General features: G+C 58.0%; 3 protein-coding genes across 3 annotated transcripts in view; all 3 read left to right on the top strand.

Annotated features, from left to right (window-relative positions):
- Fam102a (family with sequence similarity 102 member A) overlaps window positions 1-6,251 on the top strand; it is a 33,328-nt gene extending 27,077 nt beyond the window's left edge. The window contains exons 7-11 of the mRNA XM_048343616.1: window positions 427-531; window positions 623-818; window positions 1,310-1,431; window positions 1,555-1,624; window positions 3,688-6,251. Coding sequence (XP_048199573.1) covers window positions 427-531; window positions 623-818; window positions 1,310-1,431; window positions 1,555-1,624; window positions 3,688-3,733 — 539 coding nt within the window. The 3' untranslated portion in view covers window positions 3,734-6,251. The remainder of the gene's footprint in view (window positions 1-426; window positions 532-622; window positions 819-1,309; window positions 1,432-1,554; window positions 1,625-3,687) is intronic.
- Window positions 6,252-8,295: 2,044 nt separating this feature from the next.
- Dpm2 (dolichyl-phosphate mannosyltransferase subunit 2, regulatory) lies at window positions 8,296-11,323 on the top strand. The gene is made up of 4 exons (XM_048343650.1): window positions 8,296-8,425; window positions 8,684-8,773; window positions 9,862-9,964; window positions 10,693-11,323. The coding sequence occupies exons 1-4, from the start codon at window positions 8,423-8,425 to the stop codon at window positions 10,749-10,751; spliced, it is 255 nt and encodes an 84-aa protein (XP_048199607.1). The 5' UTR covers window positions 8,296-8,422; the 3' UTR covers window positions 10,752-11,323.
- A 1,741-nt stretch (window positions 11,324-13,064) lies between these two features.
- Pip5kl1 (phosphatidylinositol-4-phosphate 5-kinase like 1) lies at window positions 13,065-19,606 on the top strand. The gene is made up of 10 exons (XM_048343657.1): window positions 13,065-13,153; window positions 13,992-14,189; window positions 15,347-15,400; window positions 15,573-15,727; window positions 15,867-15,991; window positions 16,689-16,723; window positions 16,810-16,865; window positions 17,910-18,022; window positions 18,538-18,691; window positions 19,242-19,606. Exons 1-10 carry the CDS (start codon window positions 13,124-13,126, stop codon window positions 19,507-19,509), a joined length of 1,188 nt encoding a protein of 395 aa, XP_048199614.1. The 5' UTR covers window positions 13,065-13,123; the 3' UTR covers window positions 19,510-19,606.
- The last annotated feature ends 715 nt before the right edge of the window (window positions 19,607-20,321 follow it).

The raw sequence follows: 20,321 nt of genomic DNA, 5'->3' as shown, positions 1-20,321 counted from the left end.
CCTCAGGCCCTTGCCGATGCTTTTTCCTCTGTCTGGAAGGCCCTGTCTCTGATACTTCCGCTGACTCCTTCCATCCTCCATGCCCTGAGAATCTCAGTCACTGGGTCAGGCCGCCACGCGTGCCATCCCTACTCAGCACCCCTGACCAGGGCTGTGGGGCCGTGCTGTGGGGCTCTCCTCACTGGCCTGTGGCAGGCTCCCCGTGCTGGCAGGCCCCGCAGCAGATAGGTATGGAATGTGGGACTTGGGTGATTGGCGCTATGGTGACAGTGAGCTGTGGCTCGTGGCTCAGGATGGGTGGCTGCTTGCTCCTCTGGATCTCAGTCTTAGTATCTATCTGTCCCGTGCCCCTGGGGGGAGGCTCAGTGAGAGAAGGGCTGAGGGTGAGGCGAAACTCTGCCTAACCTTGCTCCCTGTTTCCTCCAGGGCTGCCGGAAGAACCAGACCAGGGCCTGTCCAGCCCTGAGGAGGTATTCCACTCTGGCCACTCGCGCAACTCCAGCTATGCCAGCCAGCAGTCCAAGATCTCTGGTGAGTGGCTTGCCCCTGCGCCTTCGGCTTCCATCACCGTCCATGACCCTGGACCCCTCGTAACGCCCCTCCCCATGCTCTGCACCCCCAGGCTACAGCACTGAGCACTCACGCTCCTCCAGCCTGTCCGACTTGACGCACCGCCGAAACACGTCCACTAGCAGCAGTGCCTCTGGTGGCCTCAGCATGGCTGTGGAGGTCCCGGAGGGCAGCGAACGGGAGCACCGCCCCCCTGAGAAACCCCCAAGACCACCCCGGCCCCTGCATCTGTCAGACCGCTCATTTCGGTGAGGGCCACTGGTCCCCTCTGCTGCTTCTCCTGGGGCCCAGGGAGTGCAGTTCAAAGCCAGTTTGAGCAAGAAAGCCTGTGAGACTTCAGGGCATCAGATGGTGGACGGGTCTTATCTGGGCATAAAGGATGAAGCCCTGGGCTGGTGATGTCACTCAGGCATCATGTTTTATGGTATTGTGTGTGCATCAGCCAGAGCTTTAATCTGTGGGCTCAGCAGCTCCGGAGGTTGAGCCTCGGATGCACTGCATACATGCGGTGTGGCTTTGAGCAGGTCACCTCACCTCTCTGTGCCCCATGTCCTTATCTATCAGACCCCGTGAACAGCGAGCCCCTACACCGAGGGAGGTGGGGAGGTTAAGCAGAATGAAGCATGGGATGCACGGAGCACACTCCAAGTGCTTTAGGTGCACGGATTGCTTCTTGCATCTTGTGGCTGTGCCCGTTGGCCGCCCTGGCTGGCATGACTCTGCCCCCCTCTGACCCCAGGCGGAAGAAGGACTCCGTGGAGAGCCACCCGACCTGGGTGGACGACACTCGGATTGACGCCGATGACATTGTGGAGAAGATCATGCAGAGCCAGGACTTTACAGATGGCAGTAACTCTGAGGGTGAGCTGCCTGCCCCGAGCCTCCTGGGGGGGGCCATGCTGCCTGCCCTGAGTGAGCCTCCTGGGGGGCCATGCTGTCTGCTCAGCCCACTCAGCTTCCCCTCCCCCACTTCTGTCCCCACAGACAGCAACCTCCGGCTGTTTGTGAGTCGTGATGGCTCCACGACGCTGAGTGGAATTCAACTGGCCAACAGGTAGGGGTAAAAGACCAGAGAGGGGCTGGGAATGAGGCTCAGCCGTCAAGGGCTTGCCTAGTCCGCACGAAGCCCTGGGTTCGATTCCTCAGTACTACATAAATAGAAAAGGCTGGAAGTGGTGCTGTGGTTCAAGTGGCAGAGGCTAGCCTTGAACAAAAGGAAGCCAGGGACAGTGAGTGCTCAGGCCCTGAGTTCAAGCCCCAGGATTGGTTAAAAAAAAAAAAAAAGATCAGGCGAGGGGTGGTCAGGTTGGGGGGGGGGGTGTTGCACAGTGGTGATAAGCAGTCTTTAGGTGCCACTTCCTGTCATGATTATTTGACCTTGGGACCTGCCTGTGTGGCAGTATAGGAAGCTCCTACTTCTCTGGGAAACCTGTGTAATGAGTACTGGTGTGCAAGGGCACCTGGGAAAGTGCCCAGCACAGAGTTGAGCGCTTAGCAATGGCTTAATAACTTTCCTTGTCCTTCCTTCTGGGTCTAGGAACCCCTGAAATGACTCATTGGTTTATCGAACCAATATTTACTGAGCACCAGCTACACCCAGGCACTGAGCTAGGGACCAGGGCACAGCCAGGAACAATAATGATTTGTGCAAAGGTGACTTTTGCAGATGAAGTGACAAGCTCAGACTTCTGCTAGAACTCTGTAGTCTACCCTCTCTTCTCACAGATTTTCATTCAGAGTAAGTTACTCTGTGCCTGGATCCCCATACCTTTCTACTCACTGAGAGAGCCTGCTAATGAGGAAAGAGAGAGACAGAATAGGAGAGGAGCTAGGAGGGAGGAGAGAAGAGAGGAGAGGAGCGACAGAGACTGACTTGCTGTACAGCCCAGCACTGAGCAGGTGGGGAAGTGCCCATCTGTCTGGATGCCCAGCCCAGCCCTGGTCATGGGAATTGCGCTCTTGTGCTGATCTTCTGACCCCTGCTGGCCAAGGATTGACATTACAGTCATTGTCTCCCGCTGGGCTTTTCTAGGCTGCCCTGGGTTAAGGATCAAGTAGAAGAAAACACAAGGGCCTTCCTTGTACTTTCTCCTTACAAGCCCCCCTCAGAAAATGAGGAAACTGAGGCTCAAGAGGTAGAGGGAAGGGGCTGGGGATATGGCCTAGTGGCAAGAGTGCCTGCCTCGTATACATGAGGCCCTGGGTTCCATTCCCCAGCACCACATATACAGAAAACGGCCAGAAGTGGTGCTGTGGCTCAAGTGGCAGAGTGCTAGCCTTGAGCAAAAAAAAGAAGCCAGGGACAGTGCTCAGGCCCTGAGTCCAAGCCACAGGACGGCCAAAAAAAAAAAAAAAAGAGGTAGAGGGAAGTCAGTCTGGCCAGCAGCAAGATTATAGCAGGGCAGCATGTTACGCCTTGAGTGTCTGTGGGTGGGTCTCACTCAAACAGGGAGATGAGGCTGCCTTACTTTCTGCTGACCTGTTGGCAAACTTTACAATCCCTCTTAGCCTCGATTTCTTCATCTGTTAAGTGGGGCAGAGGGATGGGAATATGGCCTAGTGGTAGAGTGTTTGCCTAGCATGCATGAAGCCCTGGGTTCCATTCCTCAGCACCACATATATAGAAAAAGCCAGGAGTGGCGCTGTGGCTCAAGTGGTAGAGTGCTAGCCTTGAGCACAGAGAAGCTTAGGGACAGTGCACAGGCCCTGAGTTCAAGCCCCAATACTGGGGGGAAAAATAACCCCCCAAAGAAACAAATAAAAATAGGGCAGGGCATAGTCCTGCCTTGCTTGCCAGGGTTACTGTGAGAACAGGATGTATAATGTATATAAGCTGCAGGTGTCCTGAAAAGACTGGCCTACCCTGTGCCACTCTGTGGCCCCTTACAGACTCTCATATAGCTTTGAAACTCACTTCTCAGCCTCCTGAGTAGCAAGGATAGCAGGCATGATGCACCAGTACCTAGCTTGAGCCTTGGTTTTATTTAGCTCTTCTGCAAAACAGGGCTGGTTCATGGTGACTGCTGATAAAATAACTCAGGCGCCTGGCTGGGGTGGGGAGCAGTGCCTCCGTTACAGAACATTGAAGGGCCAAGCTGGCTTCTTTCTCCCCTGCAGGGTCTCCTCTGGAGTCTACGAGCCAGTTGTGATTGAAAGCCATTGAGGAGGCAGCTGTCGAGGCTGGAGAAGGTCCTGCTTTTGTGGGGTTCCAGACCTGCATCATTCCAGGAGGGGCCTCCCTTCAGTCCCACATCTCATCTGTGCCTTGTCCGTGTCCTTTCTCTCACACCTGCCCCCCAAAGCATCATTCCATTGTCTTGCTGCCCACCGGAGACCTTTGTGGCCCGCAGGGCAGGCACCACTGTGAATATTCTCCTCAGAACCACTAGAGGGCAGGGCAGGGCAGCTGGGCTTTGCTGCCAAGGCCAGGACCAGCCCTCTGGAGGTCAGCCTAGCCCTGGCGAGGATGTGTAATTGCTCTTCTCAAGCGGCGGGGGTGCTTGTGGCCATGGGGCCTCTCCCTTGCGTCCTACTCACTCCAGGAGCACCAGCTTCAGCCTGGCTCACAAGGCCTTGTTCCAATGCCCCCTCACCCTTAGGGGGAGGGTCAGGCCACCCCCTGAATCCTGCCACCTGTTATCCTTTGCGCAGTGCTTCAGCTGTCCCTTCCCTGTGTCCTGGGGGACCTGCTGGCGGGCTTCCCCTGGGAGCCAAGACCTCAAACCTTACCCACATTCCTGATTAAGACCCCCCCACATCCCCTAAAGAATGTTCTCGAGCTGCCCCGGCAGCCTGCATTTTGCACGTGCTTGTCCCCAGCACAGCCTCTCTAGCCCTCACCCCCCCCAACCCCCCCTCGGCCCCTTCCTGTGATACTGCCTGCAGTGCAGACAGCCCCAGCATCTGGCAGCCCGGCTGGCTCGGACCCCTGCCTCTGCTCTCCCAGCCAGCCCAGCACAGGCCTAAGACCAGAGCCTAGAAGGACGGAGCCACATGGTGCCTCCTGCCCAGGGCTGGGCCCTGAGCAGCTGGCTTTCCTACCTGACAAGAGCCTGGCTGGGCTGGGCAAACGAAACTTCCTTCCTCCAACCTCAGGTAGCGGGCTGGAGTTGGCGTCAGTGCTGTGCTAGAGATGTGGTGGGCTGAGACTGGCCACAGCTGGCTTCTTGCCTGCCACCCAGGCCTTGAGCCTTCTCTTTAAGCAGCTCCCGTGTCTGGGCAGGAGGTCTTCCCAGTAGGAGCAGTCACCTGCCCTGGCCCTCCCCAAGGCCGCCTCAGCACTTTCTTCACGAGTCCTCAAAACCCACTTGAAGTAGGGCCTGGCCGGCAGCCAGCCCTGGACAAACCCTGCGCCTTTGAGTTTCACTCATTTATAAACCCAGCGGGCTGGGTTGAGGGTTTTTGTTTGTTTCTCTCCACCCCCCCCCCCCGCCCCTCTGTTCACAGTCTCATAGTTCCTCCTCCCCCATCCAGGGGAGGTGCTTCTGTTCCCATTCTACCTGCAGGCTGGGTCCCAGCAGGGCTGGGGGGCGAAGGGGACAGGCTACTGGTTCTTTTGGATGGGGAGCAGGTGTCCTCCCCAGGCTGGGAGGGGTCCAGTCCCCAGCAGGCACGGGCTGGGGATCTTGGTCCTGGAACTCCTGTTGGGACCAGAGCATTTCTAGGGCTCTTGTTATTGCCATCATTGTAATTTCCCAATCAAACGTTTAGAAAATGGATGTTAGGAGGCAGGACTGAGCGTAGCTCTGGCTGGATGTGCTCTGGTCCGCCGGGAGAGTGCTGTCTCTGCAGGGCAGATCCCAGAGGCTTTGAAAGGAAAGCCAGCCGCACTGTCTCCGGAGTAGGTGTTCGCCCTTAAAAGATGGGAGAGCCACCACCCTTCCATGTCATGACTTCCCCTCAGCTCGGGGCATTGCAGTGAGGGTACAGCTGGGTTTGATTCAAAGTTCTGGGGCTTTAGGCACAAAGCAGCTGGCCTTGGGAGTGCCAGGGAGGTTCTTGAACCAGGGACCCCAGCCCTACCCAAGCCACGGTGGAAGCTCGAGTCACCCCAGGAGACAGAGCCTGCCACGTCCTCCGTGCCAGGCCCTCGGGCCAGGATATCTGGGTCGAGGATTTGGCTATAACCAAATGAACACCGGCTGGAGCCAGAGGCCGGCAACTCTGGCCTCCTCGTGTGGAAACTTCAATCTGAGGCCCCCGCGAGTTCAGTGATTCTTGCCAGTGCCCACAGCGCTGGAGACTTCAGATTCTATATAGAGATAGGATATATTAGAGATATTTTTTGAAAAGAATTGGTCTATGCAATGCCAGTTTGGAATCCTCTTGAAAGACAGTTTAATGTTTCTACTAGGAGATATAAAGAAAAATAAAGATCTGCAATATTTTTAGTTGTTTTTTTTTCTGGACCCTCCCTCCCCCCTCCCCCACACCTGGTCACACTGCATGATCTGTCAGGATAGAGAATATCCATTTTCCTCTCCATGGATGCAGTGGGTGAGGGATGTTACATTTTATAATCTCCCTCCCATCTAACAATATTGCCACCACTGCACCCCAGTTTGGTGAGCTATGTTTGCATCTCTGTTCCAGCTTATTGTAGAAAATAATGTAAAGGGGAAAATCAGCCTAGCTACAGTGTCTTGGTTTGGGGGGGTGGAAATAAATGTGGTTTTTGTTTATTTGGTTGCTGCTTTTTGTTGTTGTTGTTACTTGGTGTGGTGGGTTCCAGCAGATGCAGAACATATGAAAGACAGCTCAGGTGGACCTTAAGAGGCTTGAATGGGGCAGGTAGCTGCTGCTGCTGCTTCTCTCTCAAGCTCCTAGCAGGCTCAACCTGAGCCCTTTGAAGTCACAGAGTAGCTTAGTGATAGAGCCTCTGTGAAAGGCTACTTGTGCCCAGCCTTCAGGGAGCTCAGAAGTGACAAGGAGCTTGCAGGGTAAGAGCCAGGTCCATAGTCTACCAGAAAGCATTACCCCCACTCTGTCTCGGAGCTAATCCTTTGCACTCCTGAGGCTGGGTATCACTCCCCTTGTTGATACACCCCTTGGGAGGGGAAGTTAGCTAGGGAAAAGCATGGGGCTGTAGGCCAAAAGAGTTGGTCTACTAGCCTTGGGATGGCAGCTTCTATAGTCAGTGATTGGTGTGGCCCAGAAGGTGACTAATGGCACAGAGTAACCCATGCAAGGTTTAGGCCTCCTCATTCCCCCTAACCTCAAGCAGAAACTCCAGGGCCTCCACAGAACTGCACAGGAAGCACGGAGTCTTCAGATGCCTTAGCATTCCAGGATCTAACAGTCATCACAACTTAGAGCGGGCTGCAATCCTAGCTACTTAGAAGCCTGAGATCTGAGAAAGGTCTGTGAGAAATCTATCAGCAAAAAAGTTGGAAGTAAAATGCAAGCTCAAGTGGTAGAACACTAGCCCTGAGCAACAAACCTTGGGAACATTGCTTAGGCCCTGAGTTCAAGCCCCAGGACTGGCATAAACTGGCTTGTACAAAGCCCATTCTAGGTGTTGGGTGTATGGCTCATGATGCAGATCTCAATGAGCTCACAGGTACACCAGACCAAGGAAATCAGCTAATTGCAGTTACAACAGTGATATACTTGGGTAGGTACCAGTGGCGTACGCCTGTAATCCTAGCTACTTGGGAGGTTGAGATCTGAGAATCACAGTTCAAAGCCAGCCCAAGCAGGAAAAGCCCATGAGACTCCTATCTCCAATAACCACCACAGGACTGGAAGTGGAGCTGTGGCTCAAGTGGTAGAGCACTAGCCTTGAGCTGAAAGAGCTCAGGGACAGCGCCCAGGCCCAGAGTTCAAACCCCACGACGACAACAAAAAACAGTGATACATCTGGATCTGGGGCACAGAGGAAGGAGCTTCGGCTCCCACCTGCAAAAGCAGCTTGAGCAAGGAGGATGGCAACTGGTGATCGACAAGAACCACTTGCTCTGGGGCAGGACAGTGTTCCCGGTGACTGAGCTGGAGGAAAAGCATCAGAGGTGCTCTGGCCCATCCTCAGCTTGTTCTCAAGAAAGGGCTCCTAAAACTCAGGAGGAACCAAGCTGGAACCCAGGATACCCAAGGCCCTGGAGGCTGGCAGTGAAGGGTTTCTAAGCAAGCCCAATGATTGTGAGGATGTGCCTCCCTCTCTGCCAACCAAAATCTTCCCCCCAGCCCCCAACCCCAGGGCTGGGAATGTGGCTTAGTGGTGGAGTGCTTGCCTAGCATGCAGGGAGTCCCGGGTTCGATTCCTCAGTACTACATACACAGAAAAAGCTGGAAATGGCGCTGTGGCTCAAGAGAGAGGCTCAGGGACAGTGCCTAGGCCCTTGAGCTCAAGCCCCAGGACTGACAAAAAATTAAAAAAAAAGCTCTTCCCCGTCCCTGCGGGTTCGGGCCAGCCCCTCTCTCACGACCAGACTGGGGTCTGGAGACTGGGGGGGCGGGGGGGGGGCGGGGGGGAGGGGCTAAATCACGGTGTCGGCCTCGCCACCCACTTGGGTTATGATGTACCCCTTTTCTGCCTCACTTTTCCCATCTGAAAAACAAGACTTCTGAGCGCGGATGCCCATCTCTCTCCGGCTAGGGGACTATGGCCTGACGGGTCTGTGGCCAGGAAGGCCCGGCCCTGCGGGTTCCCAGCTGCGGCTCCATTACCTAGGGAGATATAGGAAACAGCCCGCCCCAGGATGTCATTGAGAAACTACATTTCCCGGCATGCCAGAGGAGGGGGGGCGGTGCCTTCAGGTCTTGGACTACAACTCCCGGCGTGCCCGTTGATCGAGAAGCGGAAGGGACCGGAACCGGATGTTCCTCGTCGCTCCTGTGGCGGAGCGTCCGGGAAATGGTGAGCGTGGCCACGGCTGGGTGCAACCCTGGTTGGGGACGTTTGCGGGGTGGGACGGGCCGTCTGGGGGCCCGGACCCCGGCGTTGCTCTCCCTCGCACTCCGGGATAGGTGAAAACGCCGAGCCCGGCACACAGCCTAGAGACTGGGGATGGCAAGTTTAGCGCCCAGACTGGCGGCGTCTCCCCGTCCCGTCAGTGCCCCCCCTACCCCCCCACCCCCCGAGCCCCTTGTCAGCTGAGCCTTCCCTCTCCTCCAGGCCACTGGGACCGACCAGGCGGTGGGACTGGGCCTCGTCGCCGTTAGCCTGCTCATCTTCACCTACTACACCGTCTGGGTGATTCTTCTGGTACGTGTCTGCCGCTCCCCCGCTCACCGTGCCCCACCTCCGGATCTCGTGGCCGCCCCAGAAAACATCCCGTGCAGCGCGTGTGCGTGCTTCACCTGCTTTATCCGAGGAAGATAATTCTAGACCAGAAAACAGGCTCAGGGAGAAGGGTCTGGCCCAGGGTCGCATCCTGCTGCTACCTCGTGAAGCCCTATTGCAGGTTACCCTGTCCTTCTGGTGAGCAGCTGGCTCCTGGACATGGCAAACACCAGGATTTTATGAGTACCTTTAAGATTGTTTTTGGATTTTTCTTCCAATGAGGGAAAATTCGTTAGTTACTGCTTAAGACATTACCCGTAATCCTACTTACTCAGGAGGCTGAGATCTGAGGATCATGGTTTGAAGCTAGTCTGGACAGGAAAGTCCCTAAGACTCTTATCTGAGAAGCTGAAAGTGGAGCTATGGTGCTAGTGGTAGAGTGCTAGCCTTGAGCAGCAAAGCTCAGGGACAGCACCCAGGCCTTGAGTTCAAGCCCCAGAACCAGAAAAAAAAAAAAAGTGCAGTATAAGCTGGCAGTGGTGGGTCATGCTCATAATACTAGCTGCTCAGGAGGCTGAGATCTGAGAATTGTAGTTCAAAAATCAGCCCAGGCAAGAAAGTCTGTGAGACTCCTATCTCCAGTTAACCACCACAAAGCCAGAAGTGGAGGTGTATCTCAAGTGGTAGAGTGCCATCCTTGTGAGATAACGCTAAGGGATAGCATCCAGACCCCAATGCTGGGCAAAAGCGAAGACCCAAGAGTCCAGGCTGGGAACCCCTGTAGGGCTCCTCATAGAGTCTTTGCTGGCCTGAGGTACTCAGGCCAGGTCCTCATCACCAGGCAAATAGCCCAGTAAACAATTATTTTTTTAAATGAAGAAGGGAAAGAAGGAAATGGTACTCACCCTCCCATCCCCCCTCCCCCAAATAAAAGCTATCATTTTAAAGAAGAACAGATGCCTTTCTAGTACTCTCAACACAGTCAGCTCCGTGGATGGTGGAGGTGAGTGTGGGGACTGGGCAAGTACTCTGGTGAGCAGGACTCACTCGTGCTCTGTCCTCCATGCCAGCCCTTCATCGACAGCCAGCATGTCATCCACAAATACTTCCTGCCCCGACCCTATGCAGTTGTCATCCCACTGGCTGGGGGCCTCCTGCTGCTCCTGTTTGTGGGTAAGTTTTCTGTTCTCCCAGTACCCCCTCGCTGCTTCTCTGATCATGGGTATCTTGAGACCTTGGTGGGGGGGGGGGGGTTGGAGAGCTCATTTCTGAGCAGGCTTTTTGACACTCTTGTACACCTACTTGAGTCTCGTCACTACCAACTCCCCCTGGCGTTTTTCTGTTCCTCCTTCAAGGCCACAAGTCAACAACCTCTCTGGCTTCCCCAAGGCCGGGACTCTTGGAACTCTTAGTGGCATGTCTCCCATGTTCCTACCCCAGTCACTTCCTCACCTCCTGTTATACAAGCACCCCTGGGCTCAGAGTTCCTTTAGCTCTCATGACTGGAGACTGTGTCTTTGTTGTTGCTGTCCTCAGCACCGGCATGGGCTTTTACATTCAGTTGGTACCAGAGGAATAGTTTGGATGACTCAACCATCAGATAGCTGGGTGATTGGGAGGGCAGGAGGGGAGGTGGATGACAGGCGGACCTCCTTCATGGATCTGAAATATCCACAGCATCTTGCCTGATGGAGGCAGGCGCTCCTTTGGTGATTGTTGGATCAATGTAGATGGATGAGGAGGGAGGGCCTGAAAGGTGATTGGGCAAGCACAGGACCTAGCATGTGGCTATTCTGTCACTCCTCCTCCCCCAATTCCTAGCCTTTTGTGCACCCCCCCTCCCCCCCATCCCCCGAGTCCTGAACACAGATCTTTCATAGCCTGACTGCTCTGTATTCTAGGACTGTTCATCACCTACGTGATGCTGAAGAACCAGAAGGAGACCAAGAAGGCCCAGTGAGAGGTGGGCAGGGGTGAGGCTGCTGGCCCCTTCTCTGCATTCCCTTCGAGCCAGGGACCAAGGGCTGCAGCCTGCAGGACAATCTGGGCATGGTGCCTCCAGCCTGGCTGCCCCACAGCCAGCTCCAGAGAGCTGCATAGGAGCCAGCCTCTGACGGACTGGAGCCCCCTCTCCCACTCACCATCCCAGAAGCCCGGGGGGCGGAGGACCAGAAGCTGCTCACTCACCTGCTTTTGTCTCAGCCGAATCCTGATGGTCCTGACCTCACTGTCGGACTCCTTGTCACGTTTCCTCTGGGCTCTGCCTCTTGCCCCAGTTTCCTTCCTGTCACATGCTCATGACGGGACCTCACAGGTTCCGGGACCGCACGTGACCTCTCCTTTCCTCCTGCATGTCCTCCTCTCCACAAAGGCAGTTCTTCTGAATGTGACACAGCCCAGCTCCCACAGGGACCTCTGGGCCTGGAAAGTTCTAGGAAAGGACTGACAGATCCCAGGACCACAGGGGCACAGCAGTCCCCTCAGCCCCAGGCCTCTTCGGAAGAAGTGAGGAATAAAGGTTGATCATGTGTTTGTCTCTGTAGTTCGTTCATGAGTGGCAGAGCTGCCCCTGCCATGGACTGAGATCAGAGGGCCCTGGTTAAGCAGCGCCTCTGGTGCCTCTTCTGCACTCTCCCTGTGCTGGACACGGAATAAGGCAGGAACTAGGGGCTGGGCCTAGTGGCAAGAGCGCTTGCCTCGTATACATGAAGCCCTGGGTTTGATTCCCCAGCACCGCCTATATAGAAAAATGGCCAGAAGTGGCGCTGTGGCTCAAGTGGCAGAGTGCTAGCCTTGAGCAAAAAGAAGCCAGGGACAGTGCTCAGGCCCTGAGTTCAAGCCCCAGGACTGGCTAAAAAAAGGGGGGGGGGCAGGAACTAGGACAGATGTGGTTCTGGCTAGATAGAGCTCAAAGTTGTGGGGTTCAGCAGAAGTCTAGACACACATCTGCCATACCTTCCCTATGCTACCTGGGCCAAGGTAGACCCCGTAGGGACCCTCAGGCCATTCCCCTAAAAGTTTACCCAGCTTAGTGGATCTCTGAGCGGCCTATGAGTGAGTCAAAGAGCCCTTTTGTGTTCTGGTGGGCTGAGGCAGTGCAGGCTCCAGCCTGGCCAGGGATCCTGGTAGGCCCCCTGTGGGCAGCAGCTCTTCCAGTGTCCCAGTGCCTATGGGAATCCTCCATCCTGCCAACATTGGGTGTTCACTCAGCTGCCCACAGGGCCTTGCGTACCTCCCTCGGCCTAGAAGTGTCCTGTCATGAGTGTTCCCTGCCTCCAGCTGCCTCTTTCCTGTGTTCCCAGCTCCACCTACAGGACCCCTCCCTCACCAGCCTGGAAATTCCCTCCAGGTCCTCCCTCGCCGGCCCCCTTCATGGTGATTTCCTCCCCACAGGCTACCCTGAGTCTCTGGCCCCATCGCTCCTAGAAGGAGCACCCACTTGGCATGCAGTGATGTCTTTTAAATTGATCCAGTCCTGATCCTTAGCCCCTGTCTGGCTTGTGACATTCCCTAAGTGCATCTCAGATACTCTTGGTGTCTCTGATGACTGGCCACCTGCTTTATGTCATCGGCCCTTCCATGAGGGATGGGGCCCTTGCTGACCTGATACCATGGGGAGGAGGGCACAGCAAATGGAAATCCCTGCAGGTAAGACTTGGGTGGCTGGCTCGGGGGACACGGGGAGGACGGATGGTGGGATATGGATCTGAGGTAAGACAGACAGCTTGGGGCCACGGAGAGTGGGAAGCCACGGGAGGCCTAAGGCAGAGAGTGACATCATCTGATTCATTCTTTTAAAAGATCACGCTGGCAGCCGCGTTCCTCCCACTCCCTCCTCCCTGAACCTCTCCAGTGGGTGTTCCGAATGTGGGTGTTGAGTGAGTGAATGGATGCCCGACCTCCTGTGTGACCTGGAGGTAGTCACTTCTTTGGATCTTAGTTGCTTCCCAGGAAAGACAGAGTCAGTGGAATTTCATGCCTGAATGGGGTGGGCGGGGCAGGACTTACTTTACCCTAGGGGCCCCAAGACCCGCATCTCGCCCCCAGGGCAAGTTAGGGTGGGTGGGGGGAGTCGATGATCCTCCCCCTCCAGGACCCCACCCAGCGCCGGGGGCCCCCACCCCACCCGGACCCGGGTCGGGAAGCTGCTGCAGCCGCGGGGGCGGGGCCTGCGCGCCAGCGCCAGCGCCCCTCCCGCGCGGATAGGGCGCGGCCAGCCTCGCAGCCTCGCGATTGGCCCGTCGCGAGGCAGGGGCGGGGCCTGGAGCCTGCAGCGGGGCAGCGGGGCAGCGGGGCCGCAGCCCGAGCCCAGGAAGCTGCTGCAGGGGGGCCATGGCCGGGCCGAGCCCCGGGCCCCGCAAGGTATGTGCGGACTTGACGGGGAGCAGAAGGGAGAAGGGCTGGGGGGAGGAGGGCAACAACGGCGCCTCCCCTCCACCAGCGGCGCGGACACACCCCCGTGCCAGCCAAGGGGAAGCCCAGCCCTAGGGTGAGGACCAGGACACGCCCCGCTTGGGGCGCAGGGATGTAGAGGGGGTGTGATTGGGCGGGCATCCCCGTTCCCCCCCCCCACCCCCCCGTAGATCGGTCTGTTCCCTCCTTGGATAAATGATCACGAACGCACTTTCATAGAGTTGCTGGGAGCTCGAGCTCTCGGCCAGTTGGGGGCGCACGGTGTGGCGGTGGGGAGGGGGGGTGGTACAATCTCAGCGCCACGCTGCCCGGATCCCCGCGGGGCGGGTGTCACTGCACACACACCCCCACCCCCCACCCCCACCCCCTGATCCCCGGCTTCACAGCTCCTGCTATTAAGACCTGTGCTCAGATTTCAAACTCAGCAGTAAGAATGAATACCAGTCACTCGGGAGGAGGAGGGAGGATTGGTTGGTTGGTTTACCCAGGTGATCCGCCTAAGGTCCTGCATCCCTGGGAGAACAGGTCGGTCCCAGCTGGGGCTGACTGCAGAACGCAGGCTCTGTCCAAATTCTATTTAGATGCCGATTCTGTGCGGGGCGAGCGTTCCTCACACCTGGTGAGGTGGCTACCGCATCAACCCCGTCTCCTATAGCTGAAGAGACAGGCAGAGCCGGAGGAAGGGAAGGCTCGTAGGTAGAGGGTATGGGACTCGAACTTGGTGGGGTCTTTCCCCTTCTGAGATGCCACCACATGCTCTTCGCTTCCCTGTGCCTCTTCCTTCTAGATCCTGGCCCCCTCTCCGGAGGCTGGACACCGAACAGCTGCCTCCAGCCACCGTGGTTTCTTCTGGCGCCTTCGAGACAAGCAGTCCCGCCTGGGCCTGTTTGAGATCGACCCGGGACATGAGCTACATAGGCTGACATGTATGATGCAGGCGGGACTGTGGGCTGCCACGCAGGTCTCCATCGACCACCCGCCCATGGTGAATGGCCACCTCACCCTGCACACCCCAAAGCACTGAGGGCGAGGCCTAGCCGCTGGTCTCTCTTGCTAACACAGCCATGCCGGGCCTGGAGAGGGACACTAAGAGGACTTGGGCAGGGATGGGATGGTGGAACCTTCCAGGGAGACAGCTGGAAAGCTCAGGATGGTGGTCGTGTGAGGAACCCTGATGGGTTGCTGTGTGACTTGTCATTTGTATGGCCTTTGCTTCAGGATCCCCATCTGTATAATGGGTGTGTGGGGGGGTGTATATAGCTCCATTGCTGAGGCTCTTCCGGAGTGGATGGTTAAGGGACCCCACCCCCACTTGGCCAGCCCAGCCCCATTCTCCCTGGAGCTCAGGCTAGGGCCATGCTGGCTCAGCAGAAAGGGTCACCCAGCGGCCAGCTCAGCAGGGCAGGCTGGGCGGGGGGCGGGGGGGGGGGGAGACGGCATACATGTTGTCTCTGTGTGTGCCCATGTGCCTAGTCTGACCACGCCCTCCAAGACAGGCAGGAGCCCCGGGGAAAGTGCAGGGTCCAGGGGGAGTTCTCTAAACCATAACCTGACCTCACCAACCTGCTAGAAACTTCCTAGTGCTCCAGCCTGGCCTGGAGATCCTGAAAGAGAGAGCAGTCCGGCTCATCGACATCCCCTGCTTCCGGGCTGCAGACACTGAGATTACCACCCCCCCCCCCCTGTGGTTTTTTGTTTTTTGTTTTTGCTGGTAGCCACCAGTGCTGTTTGCACTGTCATGAGCACCCTGCCCCTCTTCTCCCTTACCCGTGAGGTTTCAGCTCAGAGGTCTCCTCCTGGACCCTAGCCTGCCTCAGGCAGATCACTTGGCTTCTGGGCTATCTCCTCGTACTGGCATGGAATTGACTTCATGTATCTGAGGTCACGTGCTAGGCTTGAGCTCAGACTTGGTGCTGGGGACCCAGTGATAAATGAGACACATCTAGGCCCTGCCTCGGGCCATTCTTCCTCCTCCATCCCTGGCAGCCCATTGCAGGCACACACAGGGACACCATGGGTTCTTTTTGGCTGAAGGACCCAAGCTGGGGAGGGGGAGGGGGAGGCAGGTACAGGGACACTCAGAGAGATCCTGGGGTGGGCAGGGGGAAGCCTGACCTCCCTTGAGACCCTCTATCTCTGCAGGGCTCACCCAGCCAGGAGGATTTCTCTGAAGTCATGACCCAGGTTCATGAGGAGGTAGGTAGGAGGCCCAAGACTGGTGGGCGGGGCCTGCACTGGTCTTTGCTCCTGCGGGTTTAGGGGCAGGGCGTGATCATCCTGCCGCTCCTGCACGGAGGCCACCTGCACCCAGACCCACACCGACGCCCCGGTGTGTGTGTGGGGGGGGGTCCGCTCTTCCTCCCCGCAGGGTTTCGAGCTGGGCACCCTGGCGGGCCCGGCCTTCGCGCGGCTGCGGCGCTCCCTGGGCCTGGTGGAGGAGGACTACCAGGCCGCGCTGGGCCCCGGCGGCCCGTACCTCCAGTTCCTCAGCACCTCCAAGAGCAAGGCCAGCTTCTTTCTGTCGTGAGCCGGCGGCGGGGGTGGGGCGGGCGCCAGGGCGGCGGGGACGCGGAGCCACGCGGGGGCCCACACTCGCCCGCCGGGGATTCGGCGGGAGCCGCCGCGGCCCGCCTGGACGGGGACCTTGTGCTTCCGCCCGCAGCCACGACCAGCGCTTCTTCCTGAAGACCCAGCGGCGCCAGGAGGTGCAGGTGCTGCTCGCCCACCTGCCCCGCTACGTGCGGCACCTGCAGCGGCACCCGCACTCGCTGCTCGCCCGCCTGCTGGGTATCCGGGGCCTGGGGGGCGGGGCCTGCGCCGCCCAGCGGCTGGGAGGGCGGGGCGGGGCCGGGGGCGGGGCCTGCGCCGCCTAGCGGCCTGGAGGGCGGGGCCGGGGGCGGGGCCTGCTCCTCCCCGCGGCTGGGAGGGCGGGGCGGGGCCGGGGGCGGGGCCTTCTCTGCCTAGCGGCCTGGAGGGCGGGGCCGGGGCGGGGCCTTCTCGCCTAGCGGCCTGGAGGGCGGGGCGGGGCCGCGCGCGGGGCGGGGACAGGAGAAGCACGCTGATTGGACAGTCCTCGGGGGGGCGGAGCCTAGGCTCCCTCCAGCTGTATATATATCTGGGCTGGGGCTCCGGGCCTGAGCTTAGGAAAGGCCAGCAGGCAGGGCCACGAGGGATGGACTGTGGGGTGGGAGCCGTTCTTTTCTTTCCTTTTTGTCGGTCGTGGGGCTTGAACTCAGGGCCTGAGCACTGTCCCTGGCTTCCTTTGCTCAAGGCTAGCACTCTGCCACTTGAGCCACAGCGCCACTTCTGGCTACTTCTGTGTATGTGGTGCTGAGGAATCGAACCCAGGGCTTCGTGCATGCTAGGCAAGCGCTCTACCACTAAGCCACATTCCCAGCCCTGGGAGTGGTTGAGGAGGCAGGGGCCTGGTGCTGGGGTTGTGGACTCCAGAGTGCTCACCCTGACGCCCTCTCCCCGGTTCCAGGAGTGTACAGTCTTCGGGTGGCCCAGGGAAAGAAGGTGGGTGAGACCGAGGCGTGGTGGCTGGGCGAAGGGGTGTTTTGGACGGGAGATCCTGACTTCCCTCATCCTCCAACCCTCCTCAGAAGTACTTCATCATCATGCAGAGCATCTTCTACCCCACTGGCCGCATCTCTGAGAGGTGCGTCCCCCTCACTTCCTCCTGGAGCAGAAACAGCCCCAACCCTCCCACCAGCTAGGTGGAGAAACTGAGGCACAGAAAGGAGCAGGGAACAGGGCACTGGTGGCTCAGGTCTGTCATCCTCGCTAGACAGGGGCTGAGATCTGAGGATCACATTTGGAAGCCAGCCTGGGGCGGGAGAGTTCGTGACTGTGTGCGTGTGTGAATGTGCACGCGCGGGGGCCAGTTCTGAAGTCCCCATTCCTGCATTCTGGTAGTTAATTCGAGATAAGAATCTCACAGGATTTCCTGTCCAGGCTGGCTTTGAATTGCCATCCTCAGAGCTCAGCCTCCTGAGTGGCTAGGATTTACCGACGAGAGCCACCTGGGCCCAGCTTGCCCGGGAAACTCTTATCTCCAATACACTACTCACAAAAAGCTGGAGGTGGAGGTGTGGCTCAAGTGTTAGAGCAATAGCCTTGAGCAAAAAAGCTCAGGCGCAGTGCCCAAGCCCTGAGTTCAAGCCTCAGGACTGGCACGCGCGCTCACACACACACACATACACATACACATACACACACTGCCAGCAAGCACACACTGCCAGCATCTCTTGAGTGACTCAACCTTTTAGGTGCTGTGTTGAGCTGGGAGTGTTTTTCCATCTGTGTGCTTGTAGTGAATCTTGAACTCGGGGCCTGGGTGCTGTCCCTTAGCTGTTCACTTAGGGCTAGAGCTCTGCCATTTGAGCCACACCTCCACTTCTGACTTTTTGCTAGTTAATTGGAAATAAGAGTCTCACAGGCTTCAAACCACGATCCTCAGATCTCAGTCTCCCGAGGAGCTAGGATTACAGGCGTGAGCCACCGGCGCCTGGCCGCGTTCTGTTTTTTACTTACAGTGTGGCACAAGCAATTCAGGGAAATCTCTGGGCCTGTTTCCTCATCTTCCAGGCGGGCTGAGGCGTGGGATGTGTGTTGGTATATACTCGAGCAGTCAGCCAGCAACCGTCAGTTCTTGTTTCTAATGGCTACTTGGTGAGGGTCACCGCTGGACTTCTCCTCCCAGGTATGACATCAAGGGCTGCGAGGTGAGCCGCTGGGTGGAGCCCGCCCCCGAGGGGAGCCCTCTCGTCCTCGTGCTCAAGGACCTCAACTTTCAGGGCAAGACCATCAACCTGGGTGAGCCAGAGTCCTTCCCGGCTTCCTGTCCTCCATTCAGGGTGGAGAGGGAAGTGGTCCCTGGCACGGCCCCTTCCCAAGTCCTCTAAGACCAGGTTCAGAGCTGGCCACTGTGGCTCATACCTGCAACCCCAGCTACTCAGGAGGCTGAGATCTAGGGGTCATGGTTTGAACCAGTTTGAAGCACAGACAGACGGGAAAGACTCTCATCTCCACTTCAGTAGAAAAAACAAAACGCTGGAACTGGAGCTGTGATTCAAGGGCTAGCCTTGAGCAGAAAGGCTAAGGGACAGGGCTGAGGTCCTGAATTCAAGCCCCAGTACCAACACACACACACACACACACACACTTGGATTCTGAAGTCAGATGGGGCTCCAATCCTGGCTCCCCACGTGTAACTGAGGCTGAGTTCCCCTTGTGAGATGGGTTGGACAATGGCCCCTGCCCTCTGGGCAGGCGCGGGCGGAGCCCTGAGGGCTGGCACCTCGCTGAGAGCTCGGGCCGGGCTGCTGCAGGGTCCCAGAGGAGCTGGCTGCTCCGCCAGATAGAGCTGGACACCACCTTCCTGCGGGAGCTCAACGTGCTGGACTACAGCCTCCTCATGGCCTTCCAGCGTCTCCGTGGTGACGAGCGCGGCCAGGGCGGCAGCCTCATCTTCTGCGTGGCCAGGTGAGCACCCTGTCCCCAGGCCAGAACAGCTGTAGGAGAGAACGACGGGGGTGTGGGACACAGCCCAGGCCGTGGCTGGCACGTGCGGGTGGGGCATGGGTGTGGGGCTGTAGGAAGGTGGAGGGGCTGGAGACACTGGTCAGTAGAGGCCAAAGGGAACAGTGGGGCCACAGTGCTGAGACCTGAGGATCACGGTTCAAAGCCAGCCTGGGAGGGGCAAGTCCACCAGAAGTGGAGCTGTGGCCCAAGTGGTAGAACACCAGCCCTGAGTGAAAAATCTCAGGGACAGTGCCCAGGCCTTGAGTTCAAACCCCAGTACACACACACACACACACACACACACACACACACACACACACACACACACTGTACCTCTCCATGAGGAATGGCTGTGTTCCTGTGGCGGGTAACTGCATCCTGGACAGTGCAGCTGTAGACCACTGGGGCCTCCAGTGTAGCTGGTGCCCCAGACCAGAGCACACAGAGGTGCGGGGACAGGCTGGGGCTTCCTGGAGGAGTCGCCCTCACCCTCCTGTTGGATCACACGCAGATCTGTGCATGGGGTGCAGAGCCCCGAGGATCCGGAAGCCCAGAACCGCCGGCTGCTGCCCGATGCCCCCAATGCCCTCCACATCCTGGATGGGCCGGAGCAACGCTATTTCCTGGGCCTGGTGGATCTCGCCACGGTCTATGGGCTTCGCAAGCGGCTGGAGCACCTGTGGAAGACGCTGCGCTACCCCGGCCGGTCCTTCTCCACGGTCAGCCCGGGTTGCTACGCCCGCCGCCTCTGCCAGTGGGTGGAGACACACACCGAGTGACCAACGCCTGGCTTCGTGCTCCCCGTCTGGACAAGGGCCCTGACCAGGCCCGAGGGAGCTCTCCTGCTGTTCCAAGTGATGGCCACACGAGGGCAGCAAGCCCCCAACTCATGCGGGGAGTTCACCTGCTGTTTCTAGTGACGGCCACACGAGGGCAGCAAGTCCCAACTCTGTGCAGAGTTTGCCTGCTGTCCCAAGGGATGGCCACACGAGGGCAGCACGCCCTAAAGTCTGAAAGGAGCCTGCTTGCTGTTTCAAATCATGGCCACACGAGGGCAGCACGCTGTAACCGACGTCCTAACAGCTTGCCCCCTCCCCCCTCACGGTGGTGCTGAGCCCTGTGTAGTACCAAGGAATCCTCTGCGTTATTAGCTCATTTGACCCTAAAAAAACAAAACAAAACTATTGTTCTCCTTTTACAGACCACAAAATGGAGACGAGGGGGGCGGGGAGGGGAGGTTGTGAAGGGGCTGGAAGAGATCATTCAGGAGTAATGCTTGAACCAGGATTCAAAACGCCAGGTTGCCCCAGTTCTGGGGCAAAGGGGAGGTTGTCCCAGTGGGGAAACTGAGGCCCAGAGTCGTTGAGGGGCTGATGATGCACTGGTAAGTGGCAAGGTCAGCCCAAGGACCCAGGCCCCGCCTTGGAGGTGCTTCTGGCTCACGTCGTACAGCTCCTCTTCCCTCTAGATGCCCCTTTGCCTCCCCGCTTCTGGGATGCAGGTGGGTGGAGGTGGGGTGGGGTTTTCTGGAGCTGTGGAGAGCATTCCGAAGTGTTGCCATTGGCTTCCGGTAAACTCTACCCTCCTCCGG

The sequence above is a fragment of the Perognathus longimembris genome, chromosome 1, assembly GCF_023159225.1.
Source record: "Perognathus longimembris pacificus isolate PPM17 chromosome 1, ASM2315922v1, whole genome shotgun sequence".
NCBI classification, from domain to species: Eukaryota; Metazoa; Chordata; class Mammalia; order Rodentia; family Heteromyidae; genus Perognathus; species Perognathus longimembris.
This window is presented reverse-complemented; position numbering and strand designations above follow the sequence as displayed.